Source organism: Ostrea edulis, chromosome 4 (genome assembly GCF_947568905.1).
Source record: "Ostrea edulis chromosome 4, xbOstEdul1.1, whole genome shotgun sequence".
In the NCBI taxonomy this organism is placed as follows: Eukaryota; Metazoa; Mollusca; class Bivalvia; order Ostreida; family Ostreidae; genus Ostrea; species Ostrea edulis.
In genome coordinates, this window is record NC_079167.1 from 73,271,903 (window position 1) to 73,291,086 (window position 19,184).

Genomic DNA, 19,184 nt, shown 5'->3' on the forward strand with positions numbered 1-19,184 from the left:
CCGCATTGCTAGGCGTAGCTACTTATCACTTACCGTCATACATCCGAGGCTAGATGTACATGTAGGTTACCGGAATCTGCCGAAGTTTGCCGAATGATCTCTAGATTTGAATTTCATCGCTTTCAAACTCGAAAACTGCGCAAATTGTTTCATTTAAAACACATGTTAAGTAGTTTTAGGCATGAATTGAGATAATTTTACTTTTTTAAAAAAAATTAAAAAGTTTAGAAACATGCGATGTGTCCTTTTTTTAATGTTACCTCCATGAAGTTTTAAGGATGAATAGTATGATGTAACATGACTATTTTATGAAGTTGTCTAATACATGTCAGCTTTAAGGACTAATCTGTTTATAGCTTCCCAATCTATGATCGATATTTGCAGACTTTTCTCAGGGATAAAAAGGTTTTATATGAATGAGTCACCATTTTACTACAGAGAGTAGAAATATTCGTATTTTTGACGTTAAAGGAGTCATAAAAACGATATTGTTACATTTCTTTTATAATTCTTTATTAAAAACATACACTTCAACAATATCACAGAGCACAATATCCAGTAATATATGCATATTCTCTGGGTTGCCAAGGATTTTTTAAAAGTCAGTAGTCTTTTATTTGTTATTCAATTCACTATTTTCAATATCAAACCATACCGTTGTCAATGTGAAATAGAAACCTATAACTAGATTGAAATTAATGAATATGGTACTAACAAAACACAAGTATACACATGTATGTAGAAAATGTAGTCTCTTAACAACGTAAACCAAATCGTGATTTGAAGGAAAATACTAGTACAAATATTCAATAAAATGATCCTAAACTTTTACAGTAGGAGACAGATCATTAAAATCTTCCGACAAACATCAAATAAAGGGGGTTTGTGTTAAAGTTAAGACAATTAAAAAAAAATGTAAAAACGGAAATACATTTAGATTAGTATATATATTGCACTCTCAGTAATTGTAGAAAAGTCAATCTTAATTGTAAATTCAAAGAAAATGGTACGGTAAGCCATGCATGTAATCACGAACTCCCACGTGATATAGTTACCCTCTACAGTTATAATTACTCGTTCCCCTCTAACAAACCGATTACGTTACTGTTACAATACCGGAATACAAACGACATGAATGTTTACATGTAATCTATAACAGATAAACGATTCCAAACTAAGTTTAAGGACATATCTGAGGAGTTCCGATTGATTCCGTATATTCATGACAGTACATTAGTCATAGGATAACAGCGTAATTTTAACGAAATGTAATCCAAGTTTTTGTTAGTTTTGTACATGTGTATACAGTACGTTACGAAAGCACAATACGATATGTCAAGGTAGTTATTTGAATGGCATTTTATACAGAATGTGGAAAAGTCGTCATCAGTACTTGGTACCCCACGTGCTGTCCGTAGCTGGGTAGGGAGCAGACGGTGTGTAGCCGTTGTTGTCCATTCCGTACGTATAATTTGTGCTAGATGGATATGGCAGTTTATCGTTTGCTTGCGAATTATGCATCTCGTAGGCAGGAGGCTGATAGGCTGGTGGGTTTTTATGGCCATTGAAAGTTTTTACATCTAAAATTCATAGAAGAGTTATACTAGATGAACGATTGCTAGAGATCAACAGATGGCGCATTTTTTTCAAAAGTAGGAAATCGAATACTATTATAAAGACACATGTTGGTAATCTACCAAAATACAATATTTATACACAGCAAGCAGATCTGGAAAATAAATTCCCTGTACATTGTATATATATATATATATATATATATATATATATATATATTAAAAGAAATAGAATAAACAGTACACAAAGTTAAAAATTTAACGCAAGCGCTTTCATTTTATAATCCTCAGGCGTTACATTTTAAAATAAAAAAAAAATTTTCACCGTTACCAAATGTGACGATCGGCGATGCGGAACGTGCCCATACTTAAGGGAAGGAAGTTCGTTCGAATTTAACAACAAGGAATTTACGGTAAATTCAGATATGACGTGCTCCACCAAAAATTTAATTTATGTTATAACATGTGCTGGCTGTGGAAAACATTATATCGGTGAAACTGGAACTACTCTGCGAACTCGTATACGAGTTCATAAACAACACATTTCAGCACCCGAATACAGAAAAATTAAAGTTAGTGAACATATAGATGTGTGTGGCCACGGACAATTCAATGTATTTCCGTTTTATAAACTGTATACAGAAAATACTATTTCCCGACGAGAAAAAGAAAGACACTTTATTAAGACTTTAAAACCGGCTCTCAATAGCTTACTGTAAAATATGTTTACTGTTATTATCTACGACGTCATAATATGCTTAACGTAAAATCCTTTTCCCTTCATTCGTTTATGACGTCGTTATGTACGTGAAATGTTAGGACGCCTTTATGACGTCAAACCATTTCAAAACTATTTTAAAATGTAACGCCTGAGGATTATAAAATGAAAGCGCTTGCGTTAAATTTTTAACTTTGTGTACTGTTTATTCTATTTCTTTTAATATTTTATACCGGACACTGTGATTTTTTTTAAAAACACAATTTGGATATATATATATATATATATATCTGCACACAAACGTTGTATCAGTCAAACAACAAAAATTAGGAATAAATGTATTTACCTTTATAATCAATAGATTTTACTTCATGTACTCTGTCTTAAGAGTTACGAGTTCAAATGTCAATGACATGTAAATCAGTTGACAGGCATACTACGATCCGAATTGACTAGTGTTCATTGCCGAAATATTGAAGATGACGGCACTTAAAACAACAAAGGGATATGAAAGGTGAAGATAACGAAGTGACCAATCTCATAAATCCCATAAGCAATACAGAATACATAGTTGGACAAACACGGACCCCTGGACACACCAGAGGTGGGATCAGGTGCCTAGAAGGAGTAAGCATTCTCTGTCGACCGGTCACACCCGCCGTGAGCTCTATATTTTGATCAGGTAAACGGAGTTATCTGTAGTCAAAAACAGTGTGTGAAGAACGGCCTAACCATCGGTATGAAACAAGTCAGACAGCATTTGACCCGATGTTAGGTTATAATGGTAAACTAAATCGTTTTAACGACCATAGAATTAGTGAAATGCTAAGTTTAAAGGAGACTGTTGGAACTTCTGTACCATCAACTTGTTTGGCAGTAGCCTGTTTCGATTTAAAAACTGACCATGAGCAGAACAAGCTCTTGCGTATCGAATCAGTTGAGAGATATAAACACCATATGCAGGTGATCGTGGAATATTGCTACATAAATGTGGGAAGTTGACGATGGAGAAACTGAAATCATCCCGTTTGTCATACAGTTGAGTTGTCAGTTTGCCGTTAATGTCTACTTTCAATAAAATATCTAAGTATGCAACAGAAGTGGACGACTCTGTGGTAATTTTTATTTCGAGTTTACAGGGATATATCGAATCGACATATGAATGAAAATTATTATTGTTAATAGATAAAACGTCGTCGATATATCTAAATGTCGAATTGAAGGCCACATCAAGATACTTTAGATCAAGGAAACTGACATCTGACAGGTGCCAATCTTCCTTGATCCAAAATATTTCTTTGTCGGTTTACGCCAAAATTAAAATAAAAATAAAAACTAACTTTAAGTTGACTTCAATATGTTTCAGTGAATATCACATGAAACCGTATGAAAGAAACTTCTGACTTCCCGTTAGTTGGAAAATCATGTGACCACCCGGGTTTTGTTTTCAATATGCTTGTGCATGAAAATGGGTGTGTTATGGCCCACAAATATGGAACGCAATAACTGTCTGATGTGGATAATATTCATGTGATGATGATACTTTAACATGATGATTGATTGTATCTTGCTTAACGTCTCGCTCGAGAATTTTTCACTCATATGGAGACGTCACCAAGACCGGTGAAGGGCTTCAAATTTGGGCCTATGCTCGGCGCTTACGGCCATTGAGCAGTGAGGGTTATTTAGCGTGCCACACCTACTGTGACACGGGGCATCCGTTTCTAAGGTCATATCGGAGAACCCGTGATATTCACACCTGATGCCGAGCGTTTGTCACTACCTGTTTTAACGACTTAGGTCTGTCGCGGCCGGGATTCGAACCCTGACCTTCTGCATGCGGGACGAACGCTGTAACCTCTCGGCCACCGCGGCGGTAACATTATATGACGATAAATGTTATACTTTAATGGTGAAATACACACTTTTGTGACACAAGTCAAGTACGATGCAAAGCCAACAAACAAAAAATCTAGGCATTTCTGGTTGAAAATTGATGGGAATATATTTTGCAATCACACGAGTTGCAACATTTTAGCAACACAATAATCTTACATACCATCCTTATGGCACGCCGTTTTTACATGTATTCCTCTTCGAAGAGAAATCATAAATCTTATAAGACATCTTATTAAAGACACAAAATATTTTATATGTTTTTTATACGAGATTCTTATATAGTATATAATATATCTTATAAACTTTATAAGATGTCTTATTAACTTTCTTGATTTAAGGTGGGTCCTTAGTCCTGGATTTTGGGGTTTAGGTAGCTTTTTTTTTTTTTTTTTTGGAATCAATAGATTAACATGCAGAGTAATGAGAAAAGGCAAATTAGTTAAGGATTTCCAGATTTATTTTCATTACAGACACTACTGAAGTAATGTACCCCTATGTAGATTTTTATGAAATTCATTGGAAACAGTTATCTGTTGTTATTTTAAAATAAAAACAACAACAAAAATTTTAATTTCCATTTATTTATCAGGAAACATGTCAATAACTAAAACACATGTCATTTTCAATATGTTCATCAAATTTTAGTATAATAAGTGCAAAATTATTGAATTAGCCTTATTCTCCAAAATGTTAAAAAACAAACAAATATGGACACAATTTCCTTATAGCATGGCTTACATATCATTTTTTCTGTTTATATTAGTAGATGTACATCTGTTATAGTTATTTATGAAAAAAATCCATACCTTTCCTTAATAATTTCAAATCTATAGCTTCCAGAGTATGTATACTCCCCCCCCAAAAAAAAAAACAACCCTAAGTCTGGCACCATACAACTCAGCTATTTAAAACCACTCATGGATTAAAATTTTATGTAATTTCATGAAAAGACACAGATAATAATTCCTTATCACCTTGGTAAAATGTTTGTGAAAAATATAGGAAATCTATTGCATAATGGACTTGATAAATAATTTAATGAAAACAGAGTTATTGTCCTTGGAGTCAGTATTTTGAAACGCATCATTGACTATTCAAATATAACTAAGACTTTTGAAATATTTTATGGCTAACAAGATTTTTTACAATAACTATTGAAAAAGACTCCAACAAAATTGATGTTCCAGTCATTAAATTATTGACTTTGCACAATCTTATGACGTCACAGGAGTGTGGAACTACGTTAAGATATCTCATCAACTCTTATAAGATATTTTATAACTTTTTAAAGGTATCTTATAAAAGAAAATTTATATTAAATGTCATATATTTTATAAGATATATTTTAAAACATATAAGATATCTTATAAGTTTTATAAGATATTTCTTAAACTTTATAGGATATCTTATATTTTTATAAGATGTCTCATAAATGATTTTTTATAAGATATCTTATAAACTATATAAAGTACCATATTGTTGTGTAATACTTGCACTTGAGTGACACCTGTGACCTAGATTGTTCTAGCGTTCGATGTTTATCATGTAGTAGAAAGATGACGAACTGTCTTTCAAGAATGTACCAGAAAATTAATTCTGATTATGAATGTAATATGAATTTAGCCGATGATAAGCTCTGGTTAGACAAGCACTTTAGTTATTTTGGATTATTCTATAACTGGGACTAGGATTTAGGAATTTCGTTGGAAATTATCTGCTGATTTGTGATTTGTTTTGTATACAGATTCAGCTCGGCACGGACATTGTTTATTGGTCACCTATTGTAAGTTCGTACTTTTTTATCATTATAATTTTCTTCTAATAATTGCAAATCAATGCCATTACTTGTTTGACTGCCTTTGTTAGTAAATTCTGCTGCTGGGTAAATCTGACCCAAAACAATGTTAATGTACTTTTATAAAATGTATATGATATCTTATAAAACATATTTGATATCCCGTGTGTTTTATAATATATTTCATAAAGTTGATGAGATATCTTATAAAAATTCATTTATGAGATATCTTCTTATAAAACATATGAGATATCTTAGATGTTTTAGAAAGACGGAGACTGTGTATGTTTGTGTGAGTGTGTGTGTGTGTGTAAAAGAGCTCGAGAAAGAAACATTGTATGGGATGATTGTAGGGGCAGCGCGGGGATAGCTCAGACTTGTTAAAGAGTAGGCGTCTTTGGAGGAATACTAGTTGTTTGGGTATATCCATGCCATGTTTTGTGCATTCTCTCCTCTTGTAGGTCTACCCTTTTACGCCACATTTATGAAATGCAAAGTTAGGCCTATTCTCTGCACGCTTAAAACATGTCGAAAGTTTGAAGAGCTGTTTCGAATCGGAATAAGATGTGATGTTATTTTTCTAGGGCGTGTCCATTAGCATCTGATTGTTAATCGAATGCTCTTAGAAAGCGCCATATCCCCCTTATAGCTATTACCTGCCAATGAAAAAGACTCGTTCGGTTTGATCAAACCGGAAGAAATTGATGACGAATTTGGAGGATTAAAAGGGAGAAAGAGAAGGAAAGGGAATAGGTGCTGGAAGAGGAGGAGGAGACAAGCAAAGTTGGGGTTTTGGAGTTGGGCTTGGGTGGCGACCATTTTTGCTCGGGTATGGCCTAAAATTGGCGAACAATTGTGTTCACCCTCACGGCACGTTCTGTTGCCCGGCGACGATACGTGCGGCACGAATGGTCGCCGGCGACTAAACGTGCCAAAAACGACCAAACGTGCCGTAACACGACCTAACGATCGGTATGAAACACGTCAGACAGCATTTGACCCAATGATAGATTGTATTGACAAACTAGATCGTTACAATGACCATAGAATTTGCGAAATGCTGGCTTCAATCGAGACTGTCAAAACCCCTGTACCATCAACTTGTTTTCTCAGTAGCTTGCCTCGATTTAAAAACTGACCATACACAGAACAAGCTCTTGCGTAACAAATCATTTGAGAGATATATACCATACCCAGGTGATAATGGAATATTGCTACATAAATATGGGAAGTTAACGATAGAGAAGCTGAAATCATCCCGTTTGTCATACAGTTGTGTTGTCAGTTTGCCGTTTATGTTTACTTTCAATAAAATATCTACGTACGAAGCAGAAGTGGACGACTCTGTGGTGTCTTTTATTTCGAGCTCACAGTGATATATCGAATCGACATAAGAATAAAAGTTATTATTGTTAATAGACAAAACGTCGTCGATATATCTAAATGTCGAAATGAAGACCACAGCAAGAGATTTTTTTCTTTTCACGTAGAAGTTTTTGAATAAATTCTGCTTCATATGAATATAGAAACAGGTTAGGTAACAAAGGAGCACAATTCGTGCCCATGGGAATTCCAACAGATCTGATCACCAAAGACCACGAAGACATTGTCAATGAGGAACTCCAGCATATTTTTTTTATTTCAACTTCAGAGTACAATATGTACTTGTGCGTGGAATCAGAGTGGTGTTTTACAAAGTAATTTTTGGATGACTGATCACTAGATATGAATATTTCCGTTTTCCATTTTTGTTGGAAAAGCAACGGTCTATGTATGATGTCAACTAGTCTTTAATTTATCGTGAGGAATGGTGTAAAGTGTTGAAAAGTCATAGGTTTTGACGATAATGATATGGGAAAGGTTTATGATTTCAAGTTTACTAAAAGTTCTTTAGAATTTTTTAGAATTCACATTTAATTAACACCAATTCTGGCATATGTAGTCGCAAGTAAATTGAATTTTTCCATCACAACTGTTAATATTTTCGTGAGGATCAAAGATAGGGGCTTGGTAGAACATTAACTGGATCCAGCAATGTATCTTTGTTTTAAGGTATTCCATGTATAATGAAAGGATAATGAACAATTTTGAAGGATTTAGATCAACATAAATGTTTATTGTTAAATAATGATGAAAGTGAAGCAGATGAAATTCACATGACTGGTAAACGATTAGAAGCTGACCTTTTTGCACTTAAGACTTTTTGGAAGAGTTGCCTGACCTTTGTAAAAATAAGAAAAATCTAATTTTCTAAAAATGTGTGTGTTCAATGATTAATTTTATTTCATATTTTCATTAAGAGAAAGTGTATGTAACTTTCTACCAAGAGATTTTTATGAAAATATAATTTCTTTTTAAAATATTGTAATAAAACATGTTTTTCCCATATACTTCAATGTTAAATTCTAGGTGAAATAAATCAAGCAGTAAACAAAATTTTGAAAATTCCTATGGTGGATTATTTTTATTTGATGAACCCTTCAAAATGATACCATGATTACAAAAATTCCACCATCCATTTATTAGATATGAAATATGGTCATTATACATTGAATACCTTAATTAAAGGGATTTTATATTTAATTACGCTTATGATATAGATTACTCAACTTGATGACAAATCGGATGAAGTTTAGGAAGCCAGTATACCTGGTAGGTACGGTAACTCATCTTCATTCGACCCATTGACTGGGATATTAAATGTGTCTAAAACTGAAGCATGGTTTTGAGGAATTTCATCTTTTGATAGGGCAGTTGGAGTATAAGTACGATTACCAAAAGTGAAATTAATGCCCAGTTCGTTTACAATACAGTTGTAATAATGAGCCTTACAAACAAAGACATTGTTGTTACAAGCTTTGTCAGCTGAAACCAAAACATATTCCTCATGTAACCTATCTAATTCTTTTATCACTTCTGGTTTACTAAACACAAAAGGATAGATGGTACGTACATTTGTTATACCCCCCGAACGAAGTTCAGGGGGAGGGGTATATAGGAATCACTCTGTCTGTCCGTCCGTCCGTCTGTCTGCAGATTCGTGTCCGGGCCATAACTTCTTTGTTCTTTGACTTAGGCATACCATATTTGGCACACAGGTGGATCACCATGAGGCGATGTGTCGAGTACCTTCATGACCTCTATATGACCTTGACATCAGGGTCAAGATTAAAGGTTTTTTACAATGGATTCGTGTCCGGGCCATAACTTCTTTGTTCTTTGACATAGGCATACCATATTTGACACATGAGTGTATCACCATGAGACGATGTGTCGAGTACCTTCATGACCTCTATATGACCTTGAACTTTGACCTCAAGGTCAAAATTGATTATAGGGTTTTGACATAGTCATACCATAAGACATGGGTGTGTCACCATGAGACTATGTCATGTACATTCATGACCTCTTTATGACCTTGACCTATGATCTCAAAGTCAAAATTATAGGTTTATGCCATGGATTTGTGTTCGGACTCTATCTTCCATTTTCTTTTACAAAGGCATACCATAGTTTCACACTCAGGAAAGAAGTAATTTATACCTATTCACAACACCCTTTGGGAGATTGGGGTAAGCGGGGGGTATTCTTAGTGGGCATTGCTCACAGTACCTCTTGTTTGAATATGTCTCATGCGGGATTTTGATTTTCCTCTTATGCTTTTAACCCATTCTGACAATGTATCAAGTTCTTTTTCATATTTAGCCCATAGTCTGGCATAATCTTTGACAGAATTCATAATAGAGATGATGTTCTGTCGCCAATTGAAAGACCGAGGTTTTCTGTATTTAGGACCTTTTAGAATAAGCGTCAATACATGTATTTCATTTGGTGTAGGTAATGAATTATGCCCATAAATTACATGTGATCCATACATACTGGTGCTGTTACACAAAACATGCTCTGAGCGGTTGCCCCTTTCTCGCTTTGCTTTTCTCTCAATTTGGCTAAAGTCGCACCACCGAAACCTCATCAAAGTCCCGTGCGGGGAGATTTAAACACTGTGTACCATCAAGAACTTAAAAATCTACCTTTCATATGGTGCAATCCACCTTCTCTCAGCAACAGACCTTTTGCTGGACCATGTAAATTTTGACCTGAAATTTTCAGCAACTGACCACGTGTCTTAGTTTCGTATATGCACTCATCTATATGCTAGGAATCATGGTGACACTACTCACTACACTTAACGTGCATCCTAAAATCATTTTACACATGTAATAGCACTGTAAGTATGGGGTATTTCCATTTGTAAGAAAGTTGAACGGGTCTATAGTGCAAAACTGCGAAACTACATAATTAAGTTGCATTTTGACATATGTGTGTTCCATGGCAACATGATTAAGATATTCAATGTATAATGACCGTATTTCATATCTAATAAATAGATGGTGGAATATTTGTAATCATGGTATCATTTTGAAGGGTTCATCAAATAAAAATAATCCACCATAGGAATTTTCCAAATTTTGTTTACTGCTTGATTTATTTCACCTAGAATTTAACATTGAAGTATATGGGAAAAGCATCTTTCATTACAATACTTTAAAAACAAATTATATTGTCATACTAATCTCTTGGTAGAAAGTTACATACACTTTCTTTTTATGAAAATATTAAATAAAATTAATCATTAACCACACACATTTTTAGAAAATTAGATTTTTCTTATTTTTACAAAGGGCAGACAACTCTTCCAAAAAGTCTTAAGTGCAAAAAGGTCAGCTTCTAATCATTTACCAGTCTTGTGAATTTCATCTGCTTCACTTCATCATTATTTAACAATAAACTTTTAAGTTGATCTAAATCCTTCAAAATTGTTCATTATCCTTTCATTATACATGGAATACCTTAAGTGTCTTGTAATGTAATATATAAGGGGGAAAACCAACTTTATTATGGGACAGAATTATGCAATCATAGATTGAATATTAAAGCATATATGCTTTAAAAAATTCTCAGTTAAATAGGTATGAAGCGAAATACTTGAATAATGTCATGGGAACATATGAAACGTTTTCTATGAAATAACTAAATTTTACAAAACTTTGTACTGTGAAAAGGTGGGGAAAACTACAAAAGGATATTTTATCGTGATGTTGGAGGTTTTTAATGAGTATCACTATAGATTTAAAGCTCTATAGTTTTCTTATAGTGTTTGTATTATGCAATTTTAAAATAAAGAGAAAGAAAATAATTTTGTGTATGAATTGCATTCGCAGAAACAGAAACTGCATGAAAACCATTTAAACATAAATTGGGAATTCCCCTTAAACTTTTAAATAGACGTTAGTCATTTTTAAAAGACGTCAAAGATAATCAATTTAAAGATATAAAGCAGAGTCCTCATAATCGTTTTCTATTGTGTTTAAAGCCTTGAAATATTCAGAACTAGCCGAGAACTAGCTCTATACTTTAACTCTAATGATGAAAGAAATACCACACCAAATAAAGCTAACTCTATACTTTAACTCTAATGATGAAAGAAATACCCCACCAAATAAAGCTAACTCTATACTTTAACTTTAATGATGAAATAAATACCCCACCAAATAAAACTAACTCTACACTTTAACTTTAATGATGAAATAAATACACGTACCACACCAAATAAAGCTAACTCTACACTTTAACTCTAATGATGAAAGAAATACCCCACCAAATAAAGCTAACTCTATACTTTAACTCTAATGATGAAAGAAATACACGTACCACACCAAATAAAACTAACTCTACACTTTAACTCTAATGATGAAAGAAATACCCCACCAAATAAAACTAACTCTATACTTTAACTCTAATGATGAAAGAAATACCCCACCAAATAAAGCTAACTCTATACTTTAACTCTAATGATGAAAGAAATACCCCACCAAATAAAGCTAACTCTATACTTTAACTCTAATGATGAAAGAAATACACGTACCACACCAAATAAAACTAACTCTATACTTTAACTCTAATGATGAAAGAAATACACGTACCACACCAAATAAAGCTAACTCTATACTTTAACTCTAATGATGAAAGAAATACCCCACCAAATAAAACTAACTCTACACTTTAACTCTAATGATGAAAGAAATACCACACCAAATAAAACTAACTCTATACTTTAACTCTAATAATGAAAGAAATACCACACCAAATAATGAATACTCAGTAGATGTAGACGCGTATTGAAACATAAGGTATGTTAATATGAAGCATGTGTATAAATGACTTTTGCAAGTAAGAATCAAAATTTATAAACGAAAAAGAAAAATCTGAGGATTTTATCTGAATTTTCTTTCGAGGGTTGGGTTTTTTTTTTTTTTTTTTTTTTTTTGGAAAACACTGGTCCAGAACAATATACATTCCCTTCATAAATAGTCGAGCTACTTGATGTTAAAGATTCATTTTATGCAGATATGCTTGCGCATGTTTTTATTTATAATATTATATAAATACGCAATTCCACCGATATCAAAGGGGCGTACCTATGAATTTTAGAAAAAGTTCAATTGGATTTGAAATTTGGAAGACTATGTATCTTCATATTTGAATAAACAGTTCTATAAAATATTTCTCAAAATCTTGTTGATTTGCAATTGTATTATTTACATTTTCTCATGAAATAATACGTATCAAACCGTTGGGTTTGTTTTTTAATCCGTATTACCCATCGTTAATGACTATAGAGCAATTTGCTGACTTATCATTCAAAATCTTTCCCTACAAAACTCGTACATTGTCTTTAAAGATATTAATCTTCGTAATAGTCATATTTAATACGTTTTCCATTTGTGAATTTAATTGGTTGAAAACTTATTGGAGTGTAATTTGAGTCAAGCAATTTGAGTGCTTAGATAACTAGAGCATAAATTGAATATACATTCTGTACAAGCTGACAGCTTGTTACCAGAATGATTCATAAATGTCATAATTCGTTTTGTTTATATAGATAATTAAAGTGCTGAATGCCATCTGCTTCTTTTCAATTGTTTGACAAAGCAGTATCAATGTGACCATTATCATAAAAGATAATGCTAGTAGACGGTTGCTAGTTTTTGAATACCCACTCTGTATTTTGATATCGACAGCTAACATTGTATTACAGTAGTTTACAAAGTGAAAATTACAAAAATTAAGAAATATGTTGTTTGAGGATCAGGGAATGTAAAACTGGAATTGAACATGACGGAGGGAGGCTTGTTCACGTCTGCACATTCAGTAAGAAACTATAGAAAAGAGGTAAGAAAACGAATCTTAGCATACCCATAGAGGTAAGAAAACGAATCTTAGCATACACGTAGAGGTAAGAAAACGAATCTTAGCATACACGTAGAGGTAAGAAAAAGAATCTTAGCATACCCACAGAGGTTTGTTTTGGTTTGCTTGTTTGTTTTATGTCCCTTCGAGAATCTGTCACTCATATGGGACGTCACCAGCTTTTGGTGAGTTACTACAAGTTTAAGCCTATGCTTAGTACTCAGGACCGATGCAGTGAGGTTTCTTAAACGTACCAACGCCTGTCGCAACATTGGACTTCCGTTTTTAAGATCAAATAAAACACACGTGATTCTTATTTCTAAATGCCGATCGTTTGGTGAACGAGCATTTACGACTTATTAGGTTTGACGCGCGGTCATAGAAAGAACAGGGCTCGAATGCTTACGAAAGCGAACGCTGTCACTGAGCTACAGTGACCGGAAAAATAATAGAGAAACACTCGAGAAAACATAAGGTATCCGACCGTTGTACCATAGTTTGGCGTGCTTTCTTTTGTTAAAAGTGTGAGTTATCTGTACATAACCAACAATATCATATGGGGTAACTACTACATATCTGCAATTGTATTTCATCAGTGAAACGGCACATTTCAAAACGTTTAGTTCTAGTTGAAGGAATTTATAATGATTTTTGACCATGTCAGTAATGTACATTTTTAGTTTGGTGTAGGGCATTAGACAATTGATGATTTACTTATGTAATCTACCTTTGTTTGCATGATGCCTGACCTCTTTGTACTTGGGATGTATGTTCTTTCACTTCATCTATAATAGATTACATTTTTATCTCATAAAGTGCTCAGTTTAATGTTATCATCTAATTCAGCAAAAACTAGCATCAATCAGTTCAAGAGGCGATTCTAGTCATAAATGATGGGGTCGTTTCAAAGAGCCATGATCTTCTCAACTTGTGGGTGATGACCCCACCTTTGCACATTATTTTGTTGATATTCTTATTGGCTATTCACATACATGTTACCTTTGTTCTCTTAATACCGGTAAAATATGAATATTGGATAGGTGTATTTTTTATGATGTAACAGGCCTGTCATTGAATTGTTGATTAAAGTACACTTGGTATTAGTTAGTGGCATTTTTTTGTAGTCATCTGATCTGGTAGATTTTGTCTCTATTATACATGTACATGTTGAATTTGTAGTCACGTGATCTGCTTATTTTGTCTCTATTATACTTGTTGAATTGTTTATCAAAGGTATGTGATCATTAAATACACTTTCAACAACATTGGAATTTTCTTGTGTTTTGGTAAGGAGGAGGTATAAAGGACTTTATAATGTGTTTAACCAGGAGAATTTATCAAAATTTTATTCATCTGCATATAAATTTTTTGTCCCCACCGCAACGCGGAAGGGGACATAGAAATCCGTGTGTCCGTCCGTCCCACTTCACTTTGTGGACGCAACTCCTCAGAAACCGCTCAACGGATTTTGTTCAGATTAAGTAGGATTGTTAGTCACCATGTGTAGTTGATCATATTTCGCTGCCATTTTGATTCGACAATTTTTATAGGAGTTATTGGACTTTGTTGAATTTGTACATAGTACACTATAGGAACACTTTGTGGGCGCAACTCCTCCGAAACCGCTCACTGGATTTCATTCAAATTTTGTAGGATTGTTAGTCACCATATGTAGTTGATCAAATTGTGCCGTCATTTTGATTCGACAATTTTTACAGGAGTTATGAAACTTGTACATTCAACACTATAGAAACATTTTGTGAACGCAACTCCTCCGAAACCGCTCAACGGATTCTGTTCAAATTTTGTAAGATTGTTAGTCACCATATATAGTTGATCATATTGCGCCGTCATTTTGATTCGACAAAAGTTTACAGTTTACAGGAGTTATGGGACTTTTGTGCTTCCAACTTTTTTTTGCGGCGGAGGGGGACGTGACTACGTGTAGCAATCTTGTCTTACTAACGATTACATTGATGCAAGTGGGAATTACTACATGTAATTCATCATTAATAATGGGACAATAAAGATGAATATGATCAAACAAGATACTTGAAAGATTGTACAGAGTGAAGCACAAATCTCCGTGAAATTGTTTTCTATATGGCATTTATTTTTATTTTGATGGTATGGTTTGTTGAATACCTTTAATTTTAACTCAAATCAAAATCTGATTTAATTCAAATGACATATGATGAAATTGTCTTATATTCAAAACTGGGTTTTGCGCTATTACGCTCAGTCATCTAGGAAAGTTTTTAAAAAATGTTTTCAACGACGATTAAATTCTCACCACACTTGCACATGGGTCATTGTGAGTGGAAATGGGATACAGATCGTCATTTGAACCAGTGCATATCATATATGTTACCTTCATGTATTTTAGAAAATTTAAATTTATTTTTCGTATTTTAAAAATTCTACTTTCATTTCTGTGAAAATTCCAGTCATTATACCCCCCAAACGAAGTTCGGAGGGTATATAGGAATCACTCTGTCTGTCTGTCTGCAGATTCATGTCCGGGCCATAACTTCTTTGTTCTTTGACTTAGGCATACCATATTTGGCACACAGGTGGATCAGCATGAGACGATGTGTCGAGTACCTTCATGACCTCTATATGACCTTGACCTGAAGGTCAAAATTAAAGGTTTTTTTTACAATGGATTCGTGTCCGGGCCATAACTTCTTTGTTCTTTGACATAGGCATACCATATTTGACACATGAGTGTATCACCATGAGACGATGTGTCGGGTACCTTCATGACCTCTATATGACCTTGAACTTTGACCTCAAGGTCAAAATTGATTATAGGGTTTTGACATAGTCATACCATAAGACATGGGTGCATCACCATGAGACTGTGTCATGTACATTCATGACCTCTTTATCACCTTGACCTTTGATCTCAAGGTCAAAATTATAGGTTTATACCATGGATTTGTGTTCGGACTATATCTTCCATTTTCTTCTAGAAAGACATACCATATTTTTACACTAAAAAAAGGAGGTAATTTATACCTATTAACAACACCCTTTTGGAGATTGGGGTATGCGGGGTATTCTTAGTGAGCATTGATCACAGTACCTCTTGTTAAAATAGACGTACTATATCCAGAAAGATTCATACACGCATGTTCACAAGTAATACGTATTCATGAGGAAACGATTAGCATTAGAATTTGTACAGATAAGAAAGGTAAAAGCATTGATAATGTAAATATAGACGATTATTAAACCATATCAGAAGATACATACACGCATGTATAATTTGGATAAGTTCATTTAAGAGATCAATACAATCTCCAAGTAGATTTCAACTACAGTGTGTATTTTGTGTGATCCTCTTAAATGTACGTCAAATAAATGTATTTCATTTCCATTTTCAATTACCGTGTAGCGTGGGACAGCATGGCGAAAATTTCATCATCGTCGAAAGCAAGTTTTAAGGCTTGCTTAGATGGTCGATCGGTCCAACACGTTGCTAGGAGATTTGGTTCCGGCGGTCATAAATTCAACCCAGGATATGGGCAGTCAATAAAAAATTAATTTCTCCTGATCTTTGTATATACATGAAGTTAGTTCAAATACCATTGAGAAACCTATTACTTTTGCATCACAGAAATAATCATTTGTCCTGGAATATAGCTATAATTTAACTATTTATAGGAGTTGGTTGTAAAACTATTTTATGGCACATTATTTCTGCCTAATTTTTAAGATTAATTGTACTTTGATGAACGTTTAACTTAAATTATTTTCATTTAGAAAACCATGACCCGTTCTAGCATAAATAACACTGGAATACGTCCATCGCCCTATCAGGAAGAAAAGGACATCAGAGAGAACAAACTCAACCCTAAAGATACGGTTCGAGTAGAGGTCTTACAGGAAAAAATTAAAATAGATTCCAAAAACCACGAAAAGGAGAAAAGAAAGATCACGTCCGAAAAGGACCAAACTATAAATCGTCTGGAAACGGATAACGAAAACCTCAAAATCGAGGTGGCCATGAAGTCCGACAAAATTAAGCAGTTGGATATTGCCAATGATAAGAAGGAGTTTAAACTTCAACATAAAGAAAATATCATCAAAGGGATGCGCGATGAAAACGAAAACCTCAAGCAGCGTGTTGAGGACCTTCATCGGGAAATAAAACACCTGGAAAGCGAAAGGGAAAAGATTTCCGAAAAACATAACCAGACAATGTCGACGGTAGAGCATCAAAGCGAAAGGATAAAAGAAATGGAAGAAAGAATCACGGCACTGAAAACTGAGCTCGATAAAGTAAAATCAGAAAGAGAAATCTATGAAAAGAAAATGATGGAGAAAATTACGATGATGGGAGATAAAATGGAAGCCCGTGAAAAAGAAGCAAGATGTCGCGAGGAAGAACGGGAGAGGAAGATGGAAAAAAGAGAAAAACAGAGAGAAGAGGAAGCGAAACGGAGAGAGCGACTACGGGAAGAAGAATCCATAAAACGAGAGAGAAAAAACAGTGAAGAGGCCAAGAAAAACATGCAAAGGGTGGAGGAGAAAATGGAGATGATTATGAGTCAACTCGTTCGCAGCACAAATTCAATACAGCAAGATATCAAATCAAATGCTAGAGGTATACCCAGAAATGACAATTTAGTAATCACGGAAGCGAAACATTTTCAGATCCAAAACGACAACCATTATTACGGAGAGCACAATCATGTAAGACAGCCAGGCGCTGTCAACAGAGGGAGAATACAACCACAAACTCGGTATTCGTTTCCTGCGACTTCATTGCAAAGCAGAAGAGGGATAAACCCACGAAACCTGTACAGATGATGCTGTTTATTATAATGATGAAATACATTTCAAACCAGAAGGGGGATAAACCAACGACATCTGAACAGATGATGTTTTATTAAAATGTTTCTGTGTTTTGTTCTTTATTTGTGTTGTGTTTCTTACATATGTGCAGTATATAAACACTAGATTAAGTTACTATGAACATCTCTTCCATATAATCTACGTTACGTTGCTGTAAATAGATTTCTTTTCGAATACTTCCGTTAGCTTGAAATTGCTCAACATTTGCATATTGGGCCACAAATTGATATACAGTGGTTTTATCAATTTTAATTTGTTTCAAATGTAGTCTTGCCAAATAAAAAAATGCTTTCTAAAAGAAATCAAGAGAGCAATTGGGTAATTTCTTGGAATGTTATGATACCGTATCCTTCCATATCGTGGTCTGAAACAATCATGAAAACAAAGAAAACCAGTACTCAACGAAAGATAATGCATGCATGGTGAAAAAGTGAAGATAACGAACAGTGATCAATCTCATAACTCCTATAAAGGATAAAAATCTAAGAGTTTGACAAACACGGACTCCTGGATATACTAGAGGTGGGATCAGGTGCCTAGGAGGAGTAAGCATCCCCTGTTGACCGGTCACACCCGCAGTGAGTCCTATATATTTGTATGTAAAACTTTGATCCCCTACTGTGGCCCCATGTTACCCCCGGGGACCAAGATTTTCACAAACTTGAATCTGCACTATGTCAGGATGCTTTCGTGCAAATGTTAACTTAGACGGTCCGGTTGGAAATGCTGTCGATGCTGTTTTCGCCTTTCTCATAGCAACATTCTCCTTTGCCAGGCAGATACGATTCTCCTCCTGTATCTTTGCTCCTATCTTCACGCTAGAGAGCCAGGTACTTCGGTCAAGAACGATCCTGTGAGGATCCGGGTTACAATAGGTCTTCAGTAACCCTTGCTTGTCGTAAGAGGCGAATAAATGGACGGTCCTTCGGATGAGACCGGAAAATCCGAGGCCCCGTGTCACAGCAGATGTGGTACAATAAAGATCCCTCCCTGCTTAAAGGCCGTGAGCGCTGAACATAGGCCTAAATTTTGCAGCCCTCCACAGGCATGATCATCTCCATGTAAGTGAAAATTTTTGAGAGGG

At 34.5% G+C, this 19,184-nt stretch overlaps 1 protein-coding gene across 1 annotated transcript; it reads left to right on the plus strand.

The window, feature by feature from the left end:
• The first annotated feature begins 13,050 nt into the window (after positions 1–13,050).
• On the plus strand, positions 13,051–18,426 carry LOC125668334 (golgin subfamily A member 6-like protein 22). Its single transcript, XM_048902317.2, has 2 exons — positions 13,051–13,219; positions 17,006–18,426. Exons 1-2 carry the CDS (start codon positions 13,163–13,165, stop codon positions 18,053–18,055), a joined length of 1,107 nt encoding a protein of 368 aa, XP_048758274.2. The 5' UTR covers positions 13,051–13,162; the 3' UTR covers positions 18,056–18,426.
• Positions 18,427–19,184: the final 758 nt, after the last annotated feature.

Coding starts and splice junctions, on each gene's coding strand:
- LOC125668334 (XM_048902317.2), top strand. CDS start 13,163: ATGACGGAGGGAGGCTTGTTCACGTCTGCACATTCAGTAAGAAACTAT. Junction 13,220..17,005: donor TAAGAAACTATAGAAAAGAG/GTAAGAAAACGA, acceptor ATTTTCATTTAG/AAAACCATGACCCGTTCTAG.